The 19,500-nt window shown below is 41.1% G+C and overlaps 1 protein-coding gene across 1 annotated transcript in view; it reads right to left on the bottom strand.

Moving 5' to 3' along the window:
- The window catches only part of LOC109930579 (contactin-associated protein-like 5), a 1,093,911-nt gene that overhangs the window by 483,721 nt on the left and 590,690 nt on the right, over window positions 1–19,500 (bottom strand). The window contains exon 11 of the mRNA XM_048598831.1: window positions 16,858–16,964. Coding sequence (XP_048454788.1) covers window positions 16,858–16,964 — 107 coding nt within the window. The remainder of the gene's footprint in view (window positions 1–16,857; window positions 16,965–19,500) is intronic.

Genomic DNA, 19,500 nt, shown 5'->3' with positions numbered 1-19,500 from the left:
GGCCTGCTGCGTTCATCCAGCCCTGCACCTTGTTGTCTCACAAGAAGTCTGATTGCTTTTGGAGGGCTGGCGAAAAGGGTTTTATTTTTTCGTCCAGTACAAATGGGAAATGCTGGAACGCTCATTATGTTTGTCAGCACCTAGTGCAGACAGAATCAAAGGCCAGTGACCTTTTGGCCAGCATCCGTAGACCATTCTTTCACCACGAGTTGCCTGGCCTGCTGAGTAACTCCACCGTTTTCTGTTTAGGTATCAGATTTTCAGCAACTGTGGTACTTTATTGTCCTATTATATATTCCAGGCTAGTTACTAGTAAGTATGACAAGATTCCATTTCAAATAGAAAAATATTCATCACTTGGTGCAAAGTCTATTCATAGAGTCACAGAGCTGTACGGCGCAGAAACAGACCCTTCGGTCCAACTTGGCCATGCCAACCAGGTATCTTTAATTATTCTAGTCTCATTTGCCAGCATTTGTTCCATACCTCTCTAAACCTTTCGTATTCATATACCCATCCAGATGCCTTTTAAATGGTGTAATTGTACCAGCCACCACCACTTCTTCTGGCAGCTCATTCCATACACCCACCACCCTTTGTGTGTAAACGTTGCCCCTTAGGTCCCTTTTAAAACTTTCCCCTTTCACCTTAAACCTATGCCCTCTAGCTTCGGACTCCCCCACCCTGGGGAAAAAAACCTTGTCTATTTACCCTATCCATGCCCCTCATGATTTTATAAACCTCTATAAGGTCACCCCTCAGCCTCTGATGCTCCAGAGAAAATAGCCCAAGTCTACTCAGCCTCTTCCTATAGTTCAAATCCTCCAACCCAGGCAATATCCTTGTAATTTTGTTCTGAGCCCTTTCAAGTTTCTTGACATCCTTCTTATTGCGGGGAGACCAGAACTGCACGCAGTATTCCAATAGTGGCCTAATCAATGTCCTGTTCAGTCACAACATGACCTCCCAACTCCTATACTCAAAGCACTGACCAATAAGGCAAGCATACCAAACACCTTCTTCATATTTTGTCTTTTGGATGTCATTATCCAGGGAGGTAATGGCCTCGTGATATTATCACCAGACTTTTAACCTAAACACGCAGGACATGTTCTAGGGATCCAGGTTCAATTCCTGCCAAGGCAGATATGAAATTTAATAAATGTCTGGTTCACTAATGTCCTTCAGAAAAGGAAAATGCTATGCTTGCCCAGTTTGGTCTACATATGACTCCTGTTTTAGACAATTTGGGGGTGGGGAAGCCCAGCCAGTGATGCCTACATCCCATGAAGGAATAATTTAAAAAAAACAGATCAGGACCTACTTCAATAATCCAGAGTTGGTTTCACAACATAAATCACCAAGTTGTGTGTAATTAACCGACAAAGCAGTGGTTATAAATTGTATCATATTGAAACATAAGCTTTCAATGGGCTTTGTGTATAGAAGCATAGAGTACAAAAGATGTTTTGCCAAACATATGTGAAATAGTCTGGTGGGGGGTGGGTGCAGTGTGGTCAGAGGGGTGTGCAGGGTTTTGGGTGTCAGAAAAAAGGGGAAACATGATTCTTCCTGATTTCTGTCATAATTTCTCTCCCTGGTCTTTGTTAGAAGTATCTTGTTTGCTGCTGGGACCATCTACAGTTTAGAATTGACTCCACTGAAGTGAGCCATAATTGCCCTCCCTGTGTCAACCCACACAATGTACTCCTCGATGATTGCTGCAGCACCCTTTACCCTATAATCGCTGAAATAATAAGGCGATTCATTCTGTTATTGAACTCTCGCTCCTCAGGCCTTCTATTTTACCACCTTTGGCCTTTCCTTTAAAAGCTTCTTGAAAACCAACCTCTTCAATTATCCAGTCCATGCTGCACTCTAAACGTTCTTGCCTCCCACTCATCCATCCCCTACCCCCAACAGTGAAGCAATTAAATGGTTCTTTACATTGTGCTGATGGGTGAGAGCGGAGGGAAGTGGTGAGGTGGGGGAGGGGTAGATTTCAACATGTCCGTGACTGTTTGTTCCTCTGTGTTAAAAATTTGGACTTAAGTTTATCATAGAATCCCTACAGTGTGGAAACAGGCCATTCAGCCCAAAAAGTTCACACTGCCCCTCTAAAGGACATCCCAACTACTCCTGCATTTCCCATGTCTAACCCACCTAACCTAAACATCCCTGGACACTACAGGCAATTTAGCATGACCAATCCACTGCACATCTTTGGACTGTGGGAGGAAACTGGAGCAAACCCACACAGACACGGAGAGAATGTGCACAGGCAGTCACCTGAGGGTGGGATCAAACCCAGGTCCCTAGCTTTCTGATGCGGCAGTGCTAACCACTGAGTTACCGTGCATTTTCTGAACCTGGAAGATCCAAAATACTTTACAATCAGTGAATTGTTTTCAAATTGCAGTCATTGATATAATATTGAAAACGGTGCAGCCAATTAGCACATTGCAGTCCCTACAAACAGCAATGTAAAAATGAACAACGTTTCACTGTTTTTCTGCTAATGACAAATAGAGGCCAGGGATATTTCCTTAGCTCCTCTCAAAAATATTGCCACAAGATATTTATGTTCACCTAAGAGGCCAGAAGGTGCTTTCATGCCACGTATCTGTGCAAAAAAAGGGAAATATTAAAACATGGAGCAGGAGTAGGCCATTCAGCCCTTTCAGGCTGCTGTAACGTTCAGTGAGACAGGGATATCCTCCATGAGGCAGAGGATCAACCCTGGTTCAATGCAGAGCTCAAGAGGGCATGTCAGGAGCAGCACCAGGTATATCTAAAATGATGTGCCAACCTGGTGACCAAACAGCATAAGCAGCAATTGATACACAGAGTGAAGCAATCTCACAACTAATAGAATAGACCTAAGCTCTGCAGTCCTGCCACATTCAAGCGTGAACAGGGGCGGTCAATTAAACAACTCACTGGAGGAGAAGGCTCCACAAATATCCCCATCCTCAATGATGGAAGAACACAGCACATCAGTACAAAAGGTAAGGCTGAAGCATTTACAGAAATCTTCAACCAAAAGTGCCAAGTGGATGATCCAATTTAGCCTCTGCAGTAATCCCCAGCAGTAAAGATACCAGTCTTCAGCCAATTCAGTTCACTCCATGTGACACATATCCACCAGTTCTTTAAGATCAGTGAGTATCTTAACCTCTACTACTCTCAGTCATTGAGTTCCCAGAAACCTACCATCATGTGAAAAAATTAATCCTCTACTCTTCTCTAACCATTATACTCATCACTTTAAACCTATTTGTCTGGTTATTAATTTTTCTGCCATGTTACGTGTTTTTCCTATCCATTCTATCTAGATCCCATATAATTGTTAGCTATCAGTTAAATCTCTCCTCAATCTCCTCTGCTCAAATAAAACAATGGAGGGAGTGACTGAGTGAGTGAGTGAGCGAGTGAGCGAGTGAATGAGTGAGTGAGTGAATGAATGAATGAATGAATGACATTTTCCAGCTCTGGGAACATCCGAGTAAACTTTCTAGTGTGACCAAATCCTACAAGTGTATAGTGTTAAAGCTGTACCCTAAATTGACCAATCTCCTATTTCTTCTTTTGCAGGCAGCTATCACCCAGACGTGACACTTCATTCAGGGTCAACACTCAGAGGAAGAAAGCAGGGGATAGAATGGAGTGTCAGACTGCAGAACTCAAGCTCACAATTTCAAATAAAAACCGAAAGAACTGCGGATGCTGTAAATCAGAAATGCTCACAGTTTCAAAGTGTGTCTCAAACCACAAAACTGCATCCATTAACATCCCAGCACTTACTGCAAGGGTTAGCTCAGATCAACGCAAACCAAGCAATGAAAGACCATTGATGCGACAGTCAAGAAAGCACAGCAATGCCTCTACTTCCTCGGGAGACTGAGAAAATTTGGTATGTCCACAAGGAATCTTACCAATTTTTACAGATGCACCATAGAAAGCATCTTATCTGGATGCATCACAGTGTGGTTTGGCAACTGCTCTTCCCAAGACTGCAAGAAACGACAGAGGGTCATGAACACAGGCCATTCGATCACGCAAACCAGCCTTTCATCCAATGACTTCATCTATATTTCCTGCTGCCTCGAGAAAGCAACCAACATAATCAAAGACCCCTCCCACCCCAGTGATTCCACCCTCTTTCTTCAGGCAAAAGATATAGAAGTTTGAATACACGTACGAACAGATTCAAGAACAGCTTCTTCCCCGCAGTTATCAGACTTTTGAACGGACCTCTCAAATGTTAATGTCGATGTCTCTGTCTCTCTCTCTCCGTACCTTGTCTGCAGCCATAACACTGTGTTCTGCACTCCGTTCTGCTACCTTGATGCACTTTGTATGGTACAATCTGCCTGTATAGCATGCAAAACAACACGTTTCACTGTATCACAGTACATGTGATAACAATGAATCAATCAATCAAATGAAGAAGAGTATGTCAGAACTTCACAATCATTCAATCAATAAATTAGTTAACACAGAGTAAGGGGTGCTCCCAATATCCAGATCAGTATGTTAACATTCTCACCAGCTACATTTAATGTAAATGACACAATCACAGCATTGCAATGCACCATCACTGCTGTTAAGGGAGAGGTGGCAGAAACTGCCTGTCACAAAGATGGTGCTGCTGTTGGCATGAGGGACAAACGAGAGCCGCGGGCTGTGTGCCAACCTTGGACAAAGTCGGCAGGAGGAGCTGGGAAGGGGTGCGAGAGGGAATGACTAAGGCTGCACGAGTATCCTTTAAAAGCCAATTAGTGCTAAATAATTAGGTGGTGGCCACTTGTGCCAGCACTTTTGTCACAATGACACCATTAGTGTGTACATGGAGCCGTCCTGAATTCTATCACGGTCAGCCGGTATCATTTGCCCCATCTGTACTTGTGATGGCAGCCATTTTACATGCTATTTTTGGCGTTCAGTGTAATCATCCTGATAAGGCAAGAGGCCAGAAAAGATCTGTTTAGGGTTAAGCTTTGAAACCCATAGTTTAGAATCATAGAAGTAGGCCATTCAACCCATTGAGTCCACACCGACCCTCCAAAGAGGATCCCACCCAGACATACCCTATTTCTTTAACTCTGCATTTCCCCAGCTAATCCACTAACCTACATATCCCTGGTGGGAGGAAACCGGAGCACCCAGAGGGCACCTACGCAGACACGGGGAGAACAAGAAAACTCCAAATAGACAGTCACCTGAGGCTGGTATCGAACTGAGGTCTCCAACCACTTAGTGCTAACCACTTAGCCATCGTGCTGCCCCACAACACATCAGTCAGTATCTGGTCAGACAGGCCAGAACACAAAATTAGATTGAAAATATGTCCATTGTGTGAGAACAAACAAGATACAGTTTGTACTTATATTGATACCATAAAGCTAGAGCAAAGTCTGCATGGGATCTTGAAAGAAATATCAGAGTAAGATTGATATAGAGTGAGAGAGCAAGAGAGAGAAGAAAGACTAACAAATAGAAGGGGGAGATATAGAGATAAAATTACAATGACAGGGATTATTTTATTTGCGTGTAATATCATGTCATTTCAGCTGGTAAGTGGTATTTAAGTTGAACAAAGGTCTGTTATACTTTATGATCAATCATAATTTAAGGCAAGATTTATATTCACATAGTAGGTCATAACATCCCTGAGAAACATCTTAAATGATTACAGTAATAATTAAAGAGCTATAACAAGAAGACCTTTTTTTCGAAAACATTTCACTTTAAACAGGTTAGTCAGCTTTGTGCCATGTTTACAGGGGTTATTCCATGACTTGTCAGTCTAAAATAGAAATATAACCCAGATCTCTTTCAGCAGTTGGGAGCTGGTTGCACATTCGTGTCTAGAATCAGAAAGGTGAAGCTACAAGTATCTCTCTCTGAGGACTTGACAATATGATCAAGGTTGACAACCTAAAATAGTAATGGTTGAGACAACAAGGTGCAGGGCTGGATGAACACCAGCAGGCCAAGCAGCATCATAGGAGCAGAGAGGCTGACGTTTCGGGCCTAGACCCTTCATCAGAAAAGTAATGGTTGCATGCTTCTTATAGAACATAGAACATAGAACATAGAACAGTACAGCACAGTACAGGCCCTTCGGCCCACGATGTTGTGTCGATCTTTTACCCTAAACCTAAGGTCTATCTAACCTCCACCGCTACCTTATACTATCATCCATATGCCTATCTAATAGCCGCTTAAATGCCCCTAATGAGGTTGACTCCACTACCCTCTCCGGCAACGCATTCCACGCCCCTACCACAATCTGAGTAAAGAACCTACCTCTGACGTCTCCCCGATATCTACCTCCTTTCACTTTAAAACTATGTCCTCTCGTAAAAGCTACCTCCACCCTAGGGAAAAGTCTCTGGCTGTCTACTCTATCTATAACTCTGATCATTTTGTACACCTCTATCAAGTCACCTCTCATCCTTCGTTGTTCTAAAGAGAAAAGCCCTAGCTCTCTCAAACTTCCCTCGTAAGACCTTCCCTCCATTCCAGGCAACATCCTGCTAAATCTCCTTTGCACCTTTTCTAATGCTTCCTGTAATGAGGTGACCAGAACTGGACACAATACTCCAGATGTGGCCGAACCAGGCTTTTGTATAGCTGGAGCATAACTTCACGGCTCTGGAACTCAATCCCTCTATTAATGAAAGCTAACACACCATACACCTTCTTAACAACTCTATCCACCTGGGTGGCAGCTTTCAGGGAACTGTGAACATGAACGCCAAGATCCTTCTGCTCCTCCACACTGCCAAGAATCTTTCTGTTAACCCTGTATTCTGCTTTCAAGTTTGTCCCTCCAAAATGAATCACCTCACACTTTTCAGCGTAAAACTCCATCTGCCACTTCTCAGCCCAGCTCTGCATTCTATCAATGTCCCTTTGTAACCTAGAACAGCCCTCCGCACTGTCCACAACGTGACCCACCCTCGTATCGTCCATGAACTTGCTAATCCACCATTCCACTCCTTCATCCAAATCATTTACAAAAATCACAAATAGAAGAGGACCCAGAACAGATCCTTGTGGTACACCACTCGTAACTGAGCACCATGTTGAACATTTTCCGTCCACTACCACCCTTTGTCTTCTAAGGGTCAGCCAATTCTGAATCCATTCTTATGAAAAATATGCCAGTATTTGTGGGCTTTTTAAATACTTTCGTGGAATGTGGGCATTGCTGGCTGGACCAGCATTGTACATCCCTAATTGCCCTGGAGAAGGTGTTGTTGAGCTACTTCTTGAGCCACTGACCATCACTGGGGAGTGTGGACACACATACTTTGCTGCTAGGACAGTCATTCTAGGTTTGTGACCTAGCAACAATGAATGATCTGCAAGATAACTTCCAAGTCAGGAGCAGATGTGGCCTTGGAGGGAGATTAGAGGTGGTGGTTCTCCCATGCTTCTGCTGCCTTTGTCCATTTAGAACGGACAGGTCACAAGATTAGAACATGGTAAAAGTAGCAGGTTTAGAAGGTGCTGTCAGAGGAGCTAGTGAGATACTGTCATGGATTTCATGGATTGTATCTATTACTGCCACAGCCCATGTGGAAGAAAGAGCAATATCAAAAATACTGGATGGGGTGCCAGTCAGGTTGGCTGCTTTTTCCTGGAGGACGTCCAGCTTCTTCATGCTTCAGGAGCTACATTTATCCAGGCAACTTGAGAATATTCCACCACACTCCTGGCTTGTGCCTTGTAGATGGTGGACACTTCAGAATTTCTGGCTTCTGACCTGCTTTAGTAGCTGCAGAAGTTATATGGCTAGTTCACTTCCATTTCTGGTCAGTGGTAACCCCCAGGATGTTGATGGTGCAGGATTCAGTGTTGGCAATGTCACAGACTATCAAGGAGCAATGGCGAGATTCTCTCTTATTGGAGATGGTCATTGCCTGACACTTCTGTGGTGTACATGTCACTTGCCACTTGTCAGCCCAAGATTAGATGTTGTCCAGGTCTTGCTTCATTTGGGCATGGGCTGCTCCACTATCTGAAAAGTTATAAATGGTGCTGAACATTGTGCAACTCAATGAACATCCCCACCTCTGGCCTCACGATAGAGGGAGAGTCGTTGATTAAACAATTGAAGGTGATTGGGCCTAGGGTACTACATTAAATAACTCCTTTGGGGATGTCCAGGAGCTTAGATGATTGACCTCCAACAACTATAAGCATTTTTTTAAATGACATGTCCAACCATAGTTATATCTCCGATTTCTACATACTTCAGTTCTTCTGAGGCTCTTTGATACCAAGAGCAGTCACTTTCACCTCACCTCTGAAGGTTAGATCTTTTATCCATGTTTGAACCAAAGCTGTAATGAGGTAAGAAGTCAGGTAGCTCTGGCAGAGCCCTTACTAAGAATCAGTGTGCAGGTTATTGCTGAGGCATTATATTAATTGATAGCATTATTAATTACCACTTCCATCATTTTTCTGATGATCAAGCATAGATTGACGGGGTGGTAATTGCCTGAATTGGGTTTGTCATTCTTTTGGTGTATAGTACATACCAGGGCAATTTCCACTTTGTCGAGTAGATGCCAGTGTTGTAACCGTACTGGAAAAGGCTGGCTAGGCTTGCAGCAATTTCTATAGCACAAGTCTTCAATACCATTACTGGAATATTGTCAGGGCCCATAGTCTTAGCAGGTTCACTGTCTTCAAATTTTGTTGGTATCATGTGGATTGAAGCATCTGTGATGCTGTGAATGCAGGAGGAGGCTGAGACAGTAAGCCGAATGTCAGTCTTTTCCCTAAGATGGGCAATTTCAAGACCAGGGGGCACATTTTTAAGGTGAGAGGAAAAAGATTTAAGAAAGTCATAAGAAGCAATTTTTTTACACAGAGGATGGTTTACGTGTGGAATGAACTTCCTGAGGAAGTGGTGGATGTGGGTACAATTACACTGTTTAAAAGACATTTGGAATGATACATGAATAGGAAAGGTTTGGAGGTATGTGGGCCAGGACCAGGCAGGTAGACTAGTTTAGTTTGGGATTATGTCCAGCATGGACTGGTTAGATTGTTTCCGTCTTGTATGACTCTATAATGCTAAAAGCTAACGTTAAAACTTTGTGACAAAATTATTCACAAAATTATTAATTCCTGTGAATTGAAATCACTGTTGTCATATAAACCCCACAGTGCAGAAAGTGGCCATTCAGCCCATCCATTTTGCACTGACCCTCTTAACAGCATCCCACCCAGACCCAGTCCCCTACACTTGCCCTGTAACCCCACATTTACCATGGGTAACCCACCTAGCCTGCACATCCCTGGACACTATAGGGAAATTTAGCACGGCCAATCCATTTCACGTGCACATCTTTGGAAAATGGGAGGAAACCAGAGCATTCGGCATAAACCCACACTGACACAGGGAGAATGAGCAAACTCCACGAAGACAGTCACCCAAATGGGATTGAACCCAGGTCTCTAGTGCTGTGAATCAGCAGTACTAACCACTGTCCCACCATGCCTCCCATTGTGCTGTGTAGACATCGTCCCAGTTCTCTGGGAAAAACAATGTTACCTTTCATGTAGAGAATTAATTCAATATTGAATCTGCGTCCACCATCCTTTTGGCCAATGCTTTTCAGACACAACAACATGAGATGAGAAGATGAAAATTAAAATGCCTATGCTACTGTTGTCGAACTTTATTGGCTAAGACATCAATTGGTCTTCAAATCGTGTTATAACATATTAATCATCAATTTTTACCAGGAGACTCACATTGTCACCCAAATATTGGTCTCAGTTTAAAAAAAGCATGTGATCATCACAATACAAGTATATCAAATTTTTATCAGATTTTCAAGTCCTGGGAACAAAAACTGAACCTTCAATACTGCTTCTGACAGAATGGTGCTACCAGTTCGATACTGCTGCAAACAGACTCTCATTGTATTTCGGTTCCAGGTTGCTTTGAGGCAAACAACAATCAAACCAATTCTGAACAGTCATTTGATCTAGAAACATTGAATCTGTTTCTCTCTCCACAAATTATGCCTTGCCTGCTTAGATTTTCCAGCACTTTCTGTTTTTGTTTCAGTACAATAACCCTTCTCATTATGGCTCAAAACTCACTAACCTATTTAAACCTGAGTGAAATTATTTTTAAAATTAGCACTTCTTGCTATAGTTGCACTTTGTTACCGTACTAGCAAAAAAATTAAAATAAACAGATTTCAAGAGCATGGAAACCTTAGATATATATACATGTAAGAATTATAATGCTTTTATTTGAATCAGTTCCATTACTTTTTAATTCAAAACACAAAGGTCTGTTATAAGGTATAAACTTTCCATCATGAGTCATTCATTACAATCCTCAGATTTTATTTTTTTTATTCATTCATGGAATGAGGTTGTCGCTGGCTAGGCAGCATTTATTGCCCATCCCTAATTGCCCAGAGGGCAGTTAAGAGTCAACCACATTGTTGTGAGTCTGGAGTTTCCTTCCCTGAAGGGCATTAGTGAACCAGATGGGCTTTTCCCGACAATTGGCAATGGATTCATGGTCATCGTTAGATTCTTAATTCCAAATATTTTATTGAATTTAAATTCCACCGTCTGCCATGGCAGGATTCAAACCCAGGTCCCGAGAACATTTTCTGGGTCTCTGGATTAATAGTCCAGTGATAATACCATGAGGTCAACTATTCATATGCTCGAATATGTTAGTGTAGAATTTTGAGCATTTCAGAGTGACACTGAAATACTACAACATAATTCCAGTACAATTTTGCTGTGATACCTATGTCTATATCGAGATGCATGCGCCACATAATTTGCTCAGATTTTGTTGACAGCAAGATGTATCATTGCTTTTGCTTGCTTAGGTGACCTCTGATAGTTGTCAGCCATTATTTAATTGTTCCAGTCTCACCCCTGGATCGGACGATTATGTGTTCAAGACCCACTCCAAAAACATGAATACCATGATCTCGGCTGGCACGCTGTGACTGGAGGACCATTGACTCAATGAAAGACACTCTTTGGTCTACCCGAAACCTGTTGGTCTTCCAGGGTAAAGAGTTGACCTGGACCGAATGTTGCAGTCGGGGACGTTCCAAGGTCCAGGATTATGTTCTGAGGGATTCATTAAAGCATGGGGCAGCTGCTGCCAAGCCACAGTGGGGAAAGACCACCATCTAAGGTCTTTCTGCTTCGTACAGTGAAAGACTTTTCAGTTGTCAGCATTGCTTCAAAACAAAATATATTTAAATACATGAGTAGAAAATACCTATGTTTTTGCAATTGCAGGGAAACCCTCAGGAATTTTAAATTCCAAAGTGTTTGTTTCTTTTTCCCTTTCCAAAGACTGTACAGAACTGTCTTATACTTTTTGTACGTACATAGAAAATTTTAATGAATAAAGCATATTTTTACCAATAAAGAAAAGTTCTGTTCCTGTTGATGTAACTATAGAGAACCTCTGAAATATGTCAACATTTAATATTTTGTTTGTTTTTTTCTGCAAAGACTCTACAGATATGATTAAGAACTTTTGTATGTACTTGCAAAGATTATAATTTATGAATAAAGTATATTTTTGAAATAAAAACAAGTACAGTACTGTACGAATGCTGCGCTGTCTGAGCTGCCATCCTTGAGATGAGATGATAAACCAAGGTTTAGTAAGACCTTCCAGTTGGATTTGAGATCCTTTGGCACTATTTTAAAGATGTAAAAGGTCAAAACTTATCACTTAATTGACATCACTGACAGATCATCTGGTTGTCCACATACTGCTGCAACCAGGACTTTGCTGTGTGCAAAATATGCGCTGTGCTTTCAACATTCAAAAATGTACTTCATTGGCTGTTAAGTCATGACATTGCGATAAATGCGACATGAATGCAGGAGCTTTTTTTTTTGTTTCCTGTGTGAATCTCAAAAGCTAAAATGCAATGCTGAAAACCACAGTAATCTCACATCTCAGCAAGGGCTGTCTCACTGCAAATTACTTTTGAAATATGACTACCATTAGCTGTGAGGTTTCCCACTTGAATTTTGCTCCAGATTGGTGTGCACAAAACCAGCTTAAATTACCTGAGACAGCAGCCTAGTGAACAGCTTGTGTGTACAGATGAGGCATAGTGTTTCTAGGAAACGTTGCAACCACAAAGAAAACAATGTGACCATGATACTCGAATATAATTGTGCAAACATAACGACAACATTCTACTGAAGCCACTGGAATCAATACCCCACTCCAGACATTCAAATGCATTCATTCATTTACAAAACATTAATTAATACTGCAAGAAAACACTGACTCAAAAATAAAATCTGGTGTCAGAAGCATACATAATCAACTGGTGCAGAATAAATAATATTGTGAGCCATAATCTTGAGACGCTTCATCAGATAAATCAACACACATAAATAACTGTTGGGACTGGACAGGCGTGAGGCTACAGGAGTGAGCGCTGTGACTAAATGAATAAATACTAAATTGTATTCACTGAAAAATCAGACTTTAACTTTTGTTTTTTTTGCAAAACTAATGCATTGCTTTGCAAGTAATAGATGTGTTTCAAGTGACCAATGGAGCTCGTTGATTTTTGAGAGGATTTCTGTTTTATTTTAATATCAGGGAAGCTATTATTTTATGACTATTATTAAAGTAGAAATAGGTGACTGAGTGAGAATTTGAACACAGCAAACACAAAAGCAATGTAACTTTATTACAGCTACCGTGGCATATTAGAAAGGAGATTGTAAAAGTATATGGGGAAAGGAGGATTACAGCAGATAGTTCCAGCTATAAGCCAATGTACTGACACAGACACAATGAGCCTTTGGATAGTAGTATAATTTATATGACTTAATCAGGAAACATGATATTGTGATAACAGGATAAGGCGATACAGGTTCAATTTGCAGGAATGGTAAACTTAGTTCTTCACACAAAGAGTGAACGGGATAAGCAATAATTAGGCATGGAGAAGGATGTTGGAAGGTCTTAGCCAACATTGCGATGCTGGAAAAGAGTAGTTGGTGAGCTCTTAATTTCTCTGTGAATGAATGAGTAGAAATGCAACATATCGACTCCCCACATTTCTGAGTAAAGTGCTTCTACGTGAACAAATTACTGTATGGTTAACAATCAAAGAAGAAGACTGAGGCTCCCAATCTTATGGGTTTTTAATGTCACAGGTGATAGCTAATGGGGAAATATATAGAATAACTAGACAGAGAATAGGACTCCTCAAGGACCAAAGTGGACATGTATGTGTGGATCAGCACGAGATGGGCGAGGTGCTCAATGAATATTTTTCCTCTGTGTTTACCGTGGAGAAAGAAATAAAGACTTAGGAACTTTGAGAATTTAGTGACAGTATCCTGGGGACAGTCCATTTCGCAGTAAAGGAGGTATTGTAAGTATTAGAATGTATGAAGGTGGATAATTCTCTTCATATTGGTCAGATAGAACCAAGAACCCTGGAAGAGGCTAAGTAAAATATTGCAGAGGCCCTGGCTGATATATTTGCATTATTGTTAGCCATGGGTGAAATCCCGGAAGACTGGAGGGTAGTGAATGTTGTGCCCTTATTCAAGAAGGACTGTAACTTGGGAATTATAGACCAGTAAGCCTAATATCTACAGTAGGTAAGTTACTTGAGAAGATTCTGAGGGATAAGATATACATGCATTTAGAAAGACAGGGTTTGATGAAGAGTAGTCAGCATGGCTTCGTGCATGGGACAGCCTCACAAATTTGTCACAGTACTTTGATGAAGTGACTAGGAAAGTTGATGAGGGCAGGGCGGCAGATGTAATCCATGTGGATTTCAGTAAGGCCTTTGATAAGGTTCCACATGGTAGGCTGCTCTGGAAGGCTAGATTGCATGAAATCCAGGGAGAGTTGGCTTGATGGTAGGAAGCAGAGAGTAATAGTGGAAGGATGCTTGTCAGACTGGAGACCTGTGACTAATGATGTGCCTCAGGGGTCGGTGCTGGGCCAATTGTTGTTTGTTATCTATATATATAATTTGGATGAGAATGTACAAGGCATGATTAGTAAGTTTGCGGATGATACTAAAACAAGTGGTATTGTGGAGAGTGAGGAAGATTATCGGAAATTGCAGCAGGATCTTGATCAGCTGGGGAAGGAGGCTGAGAAATGGAAAATGGAGTTTAAAATAGATGAGTGTGCAGTGTTGCATTTTGGAAAGTCAAAGCAAGGTAGGAATTTCATGGTGAATGGTATGGTCTTAAGGAGTGTAGTGGAACAGAGGGACCTTGGAGTTCAGGTGCATGGTTCTACGAAAAGGGAGTCATAGGTAGATAGGGCAGTGAAGAAGGTTTTTGGCACACTGGCCTTCATCAGTCAGGGCACTGAGTACAGAAGTTGGGAAGTTATGTTGCACTTGTATGGGACGTTGGTGAGGCCGTATTTGGACTATTGTATTCAGTTTTGGTCACCTTGCTATAGGAAGAATGTTATTAAACTGGAAAGAGTGCAGAAGAAATTTACAAGGATGTTGCCAGGACTCAAGGGACTGAGTTATAGGGAGACGTTGGACAAGCTAGGACTTTTTCCTTTAGAACATAGGAGACTGATGGGGATCTCATCAAAGTGTATAAGTTCATGAGATGCATGAATAGGGTGAATGCGCTCAGTTTTTTTTCCCAGGGTTGGGAAATCAAGGACTGGAGAGCATCAGTTTAAGGTAAGAGGGAAAAGAATACATGGGAACCCGAAGGGTAACTTTTTGACACAGAGGGCATTACACATATAGAATGAGCTGCCAGCAGAACTGGCTGAGGCGGGATTTGGATAAATACATGTGTAGGAAAGGTTGAGAAGGATATGGGCCAAGTGCAGGGAAGTGGAGATAGCGTGAATGGACATTTTGGTTGGAATGGACAAGTTCTGGCCGAAGGACCTGTCTCTGTGCTGTAGGATTCTATGACTGTATACATATTCCTGCTACTTAGCACAGAACTGGATTAGATGTTAGCATGTTTGAATTTTCTGCCAAGGATTGCTGACTTTTTGAACAAGATGTCGGCTTATGTAGAAATGTGAATTAACCGCAACCCTTCTAAGAGTCGAACAAGTTTAGGAATATGGGTGATACCTCTCCCTACAAGGGGTAGGTGGCAAATTGGATGATGGAGCACATGACCAGAATTTCTGGTTTCCCCTGAGATGGCTCTGACTGTTTCTTTGAATCTGTTTTAGATTGTTTCTCAGGGCATGGGGAATTGACTGTTTGCTTTCTGAGGCATTTACCGTCATTGATTCAAGGCTGGAACAATTAACAGTTTAGTGAAAGTGAAATAAAATTTTTGAACCAGTAGTCTTTTCCCCTGTCTGTTTTTTTTTCTTTATTTATTCACAGGATGAGGGTGTTGCTGAACATGCAGCATTTATTGCCCATCCCTAATTGCCCAGAGGCAGTTTTAAAGTCAAACACATTGCTGTGGGTCTGGTGTCACATGTAGGCCAGACCAGGTAAGGATGGTAGTTTCCTTCCCTAAAGGACATTTATGAACAAAGTGTGCTTTTCCCCAACAATCGACAATGGATTCATGGTCATCACTAGATTCTTAATTCCAAATATTTTACTGAATTCAAATTCCACCATCTGCCATGGCAGGATTTGAACCTGGGTCCTCAGAACATTATCTGGGTCTCTGGATTAACAGTCTATTGCCTCCCCCAGTTTGTCCTCCTTTATACACAAGCCATGTAATCACCAGGGGCTTGCAGTGTAAAGTACCCACACGTCCAAATGGAAGGCTCAAAGATCTACCAGGCAATCCACTGTTGCCACGTTTTAGCACCTTTTGTTAAACTATTCTAAAAAGGGAAAAAGTGCAGAATGTGCAGTAATGTCACACAAAAGTGGTGCAATGATGTTATGGAAGGATATGAACAGTACCATGGTGCCATATACTACTTACAAGTGCTAAAGGAAATCTTTCTATGAAATGCCTCACAAAGTACAATGCCTTTTCAGTAAGAGAATATGCAATCTCACCACTAAATCACCAATAACTAAGTAAGCACAAAAGCTTTGTTAAGCAATAGAATACCATTAAAGAGTAGCCATTGCTATGGTTTAAATATATTTATGAGCTATAACAAATAGGCAGATACATGAAAGGTAGGGTTGATTCCAAGATCCAGGATTCAATATCCTAAGCTCAGAAATTCCTTCCGCAAAACTAAATGTCTTTCAATCTCTCTCATCTCCTTTAAGATGTATCTTTCAACATCCCCCTTTGATTAACCTTTCAGTTATCAGTACTATGGCCTTGTTAAACAAAGTCTTCTTCAGTGTCAAAGTTTGCTTCGTATTGCTTCTGTGAAATGGTTTTGTATTTTGTATTATCTTCAAGGTATTATATAAGCACAAATTGTTGTTATTGTCAACTGCATCCATGGTGAAACATGCACAGTAGACAGTTCCCATTTCTCTTTCAAACGTGATGTAGAGACTGCCTGTATGAAAAAGCTGCCCTCCTTTCAGCTTGAGATACAAATTCAATGTTGAGTTCCAGCCGCTTCATTGAATTTTCCAGTTCATCTGATGCAGTGAACATGTTATCAGATAGCAACAGTGCATGAAACATCTACTAAAGGAAGCAAATGAACCTTTACCTGACAGCAGGAAGGGAAAGGAATGATACTTCAAGGATGCGTCATAACATCTTCCTTGTGATCACAATTCAATCCAATCACAGTTGTTCAAATCAAAATACAATTTAAACTGCATTAACTGTTCTTTTTGCATAAAAACCAAATCACTCCAATTCCATGTTCTGCAGAGAAAGTTAAGGGATACTTACAGCTGTGGCAAGTTTCTCCTGTATAGCCAGTCCCCGCACAGTCACAGTAAAAGGTACTCCAGGACTGGGAGCATTCTCCGCCATGCTCACAGTAATTTGGTAAGCACCTATAATTACAAGAGTTGGCATTAAGATGATCGATCTTGGTTACCACAATGTCACAAGTATCAGAACATGTCCTACTGGAAAACCAGTTAACAATTTAAACAGACACGACACTAGATGCTCTCACCGGTAAAAGAAAAAAAAACTTAAGTTAACTTCATGGGAAACAAAAATAAAAATTGCTGGAAAAGCTCAGCAGGTCTGGCAGCATCTGTGACAGAAATCAGAGTTAACATTTCGGGTTGAGAGACCCTTCTTCCGAACTCAGAACCCTGTTCTAAGGAAGGATCACTCAAACTGAAACATTAAATCTGATTTCTCTCCACAGATGCTGCCAGACCTGCTGAGCTTTTCCAGCAATTTCTCTTTGTTGTTTCTGATTTACAGCATCCGCAGTTCTTTTGCTTTTTATCTTCATCGAAAACATTAGTTGTTTTTTAAATTATCTAAGATTTGATATTCTCCACAGATTGAGCTAAAACATTTGATTTAACGTCATGAAAAATACATGCAATTTTCGGATCTAAAGTTGTAAAACAAAAAAAAACTTTATGCATAAAATTTGTTCCAGGCTTTGCTCATAAAATAACAGTGTTCCAACGGTGCAGAATAACCTGCAAATTGACCAGATATTAGTAGCAAGATCAAGAAATGCCTATGATTGTGAATGCCCACAAACTGATTTGGTGCTGTTCCATTGGCATCTCACACTTTACACACGCATATCATTTGTTAGAGGAAGTGAACTCAAGTAATTATTGATAATTTAACTTTAGAGTTTTAAGAGTCATAAAGCCACAGTTTTTCTGGTCCATTGTATCGGCACCTGTCATCAAATATCCATCTATTCTAACCCAATTTTCCAGCATTTATCCTTACATGCTATGTCATTTCAACAGCTCATCTAAATGTTTCTCATATGTCTTGAAGGGTTCCACTTCTTTCAGCCTTTTAGGCAGTGAGTTCTAGATACCACAATCCTCTGGATGATTCATTTCCCCAACAAATCCCTCTTAAACCTCCTGCTCCTTACCTAAGAACTGTGCCCCAAGGTCATGGACCCTAAGAGAAAATGATTTTCCCTATCTACACTGCCTATGTCCCGCAGAAACTTGTGTGCTTCAATTAGAAGCCCCACGGCTTTCTCTGCCTTAAGGAAAATATTCTCAGCCCATCTACTCTCTCTCTCGTCATCGCTGAATTGTTCCAGCCCAGGCAACACAGAATCACTGTGTCGCAGAATTTTACAGTAGAGAAGGAGGCTATTCAGCCCACTGTGTCGGTACTGGCTCCTGAAAGAGCTATTCAGCTCGTCCCTTTCTCCAGCTCTATTTCCATAGACCTCTAACATCATAAATTTCAAGTATACGTCCAGGTCTCTTTTGAAACCTCCAATGGAATCCACCTCCATCACTTTCCTAGGCAGCACATTTTAAATCCTAACAACTCTCTGAGTAAAGAAGTTTCTCCTTATCTTACTCCTAGCCCTCTTGCTGACAGTCTTAGAACTGTGATCCCGAGTTACTCTCATACCAGTTAGTGAAAACAGAATATCTTTCTTTACACTGTCAAAATTGTTCGCAATATTGAATACCTCAATACGGTCACCTCTTAATCTTCTCTGCTCCAAGGACAATAAGCCCAAGGTCTCTAATTTTTCCTTGTAGCTAAAAAATCCCTCAATTCTGGTATCATTCTAGTAAATCTCCAATGAACATCCTTCCTTAAATAAGGAGCTCAGATTTTGACATTATATTCCAAATGTCATCTGACAAATGACTTGTAGAGGTGTAGCATCATTCCCTTACTTTTTTAAAAGTTGAAGCAATTGAAGCAGCCTGAAGGGACGGGGTCACACTCTCACAAAACCAGGATTTTTTGTTTCCATTGCAGTTACTGGGGTCTTAAAGAAGTGGAAGTTGTTTTTCCCTCTCTTGATTACAGCTAAAAGTTGGGGGTCCTCTTCCTGCTGTTGGAATTACATATGAAAAATCTGTTTTTCTGAATTTTTCTTTGTAAAGGGGTTGTTTGCGGGATGTTACTATATTGGACCAGTTAATTAGTAATAGTTACTGTATCTATTATTTGGCTGAGCAATTCAACAGGGTTACAGCTAAGGCAATTATTTTCTTTATTTTTCTACAATGAATGGAGGGATATCGACCAATGGCAGACAGAAGGGATTAGTTTTATTTAGTACCATACGTGGCACAACATCATGGGCTGAAGGGCCCATTCCTGTGCTGCACAGTTCTATGTTCTATGTTCTTTTGTATTTTAACTATAGTGTATGAATAAAGTGTGCTTTGCTTTAAATCTGGCAGTTTGACCAGTCAAATTACATCTGGAGTGCAAAACCACACTCTTGCCTTTAAATATAGAAAAGGTTAGGGTCTAAACTAAATAAAAACCGAAAGAACTGCGGATGCTGTAAATCAGGAACAAAAACAAAGTTGCTGGAAAAGCTCAGCAGGTCTGGCAGCATCTGTGAAGGAAAAAACAGAGTTAACGTTTCGGGTCCGGTGACCCTTCCTCAGA

The sequence above is a fragment of the Rhincodon typus genome, chromosome 7 (genome assembly GCF_021869965.1).
Source record: "Rhincodon typus isolate 14 chromosome 7, sRhiTyp1.1, whole genome shotgun sequence".
NCBI classification, from domain to species: Eukaryota; Metazoa; Chordata; class Chondrichthyes; order Orectolobiformes; family Rhincodontidae; genus Rhincodon; species Rhincodon typus.
This window is presented reverse-complemented; position numbering and strand designations above follow the sequence as displayed.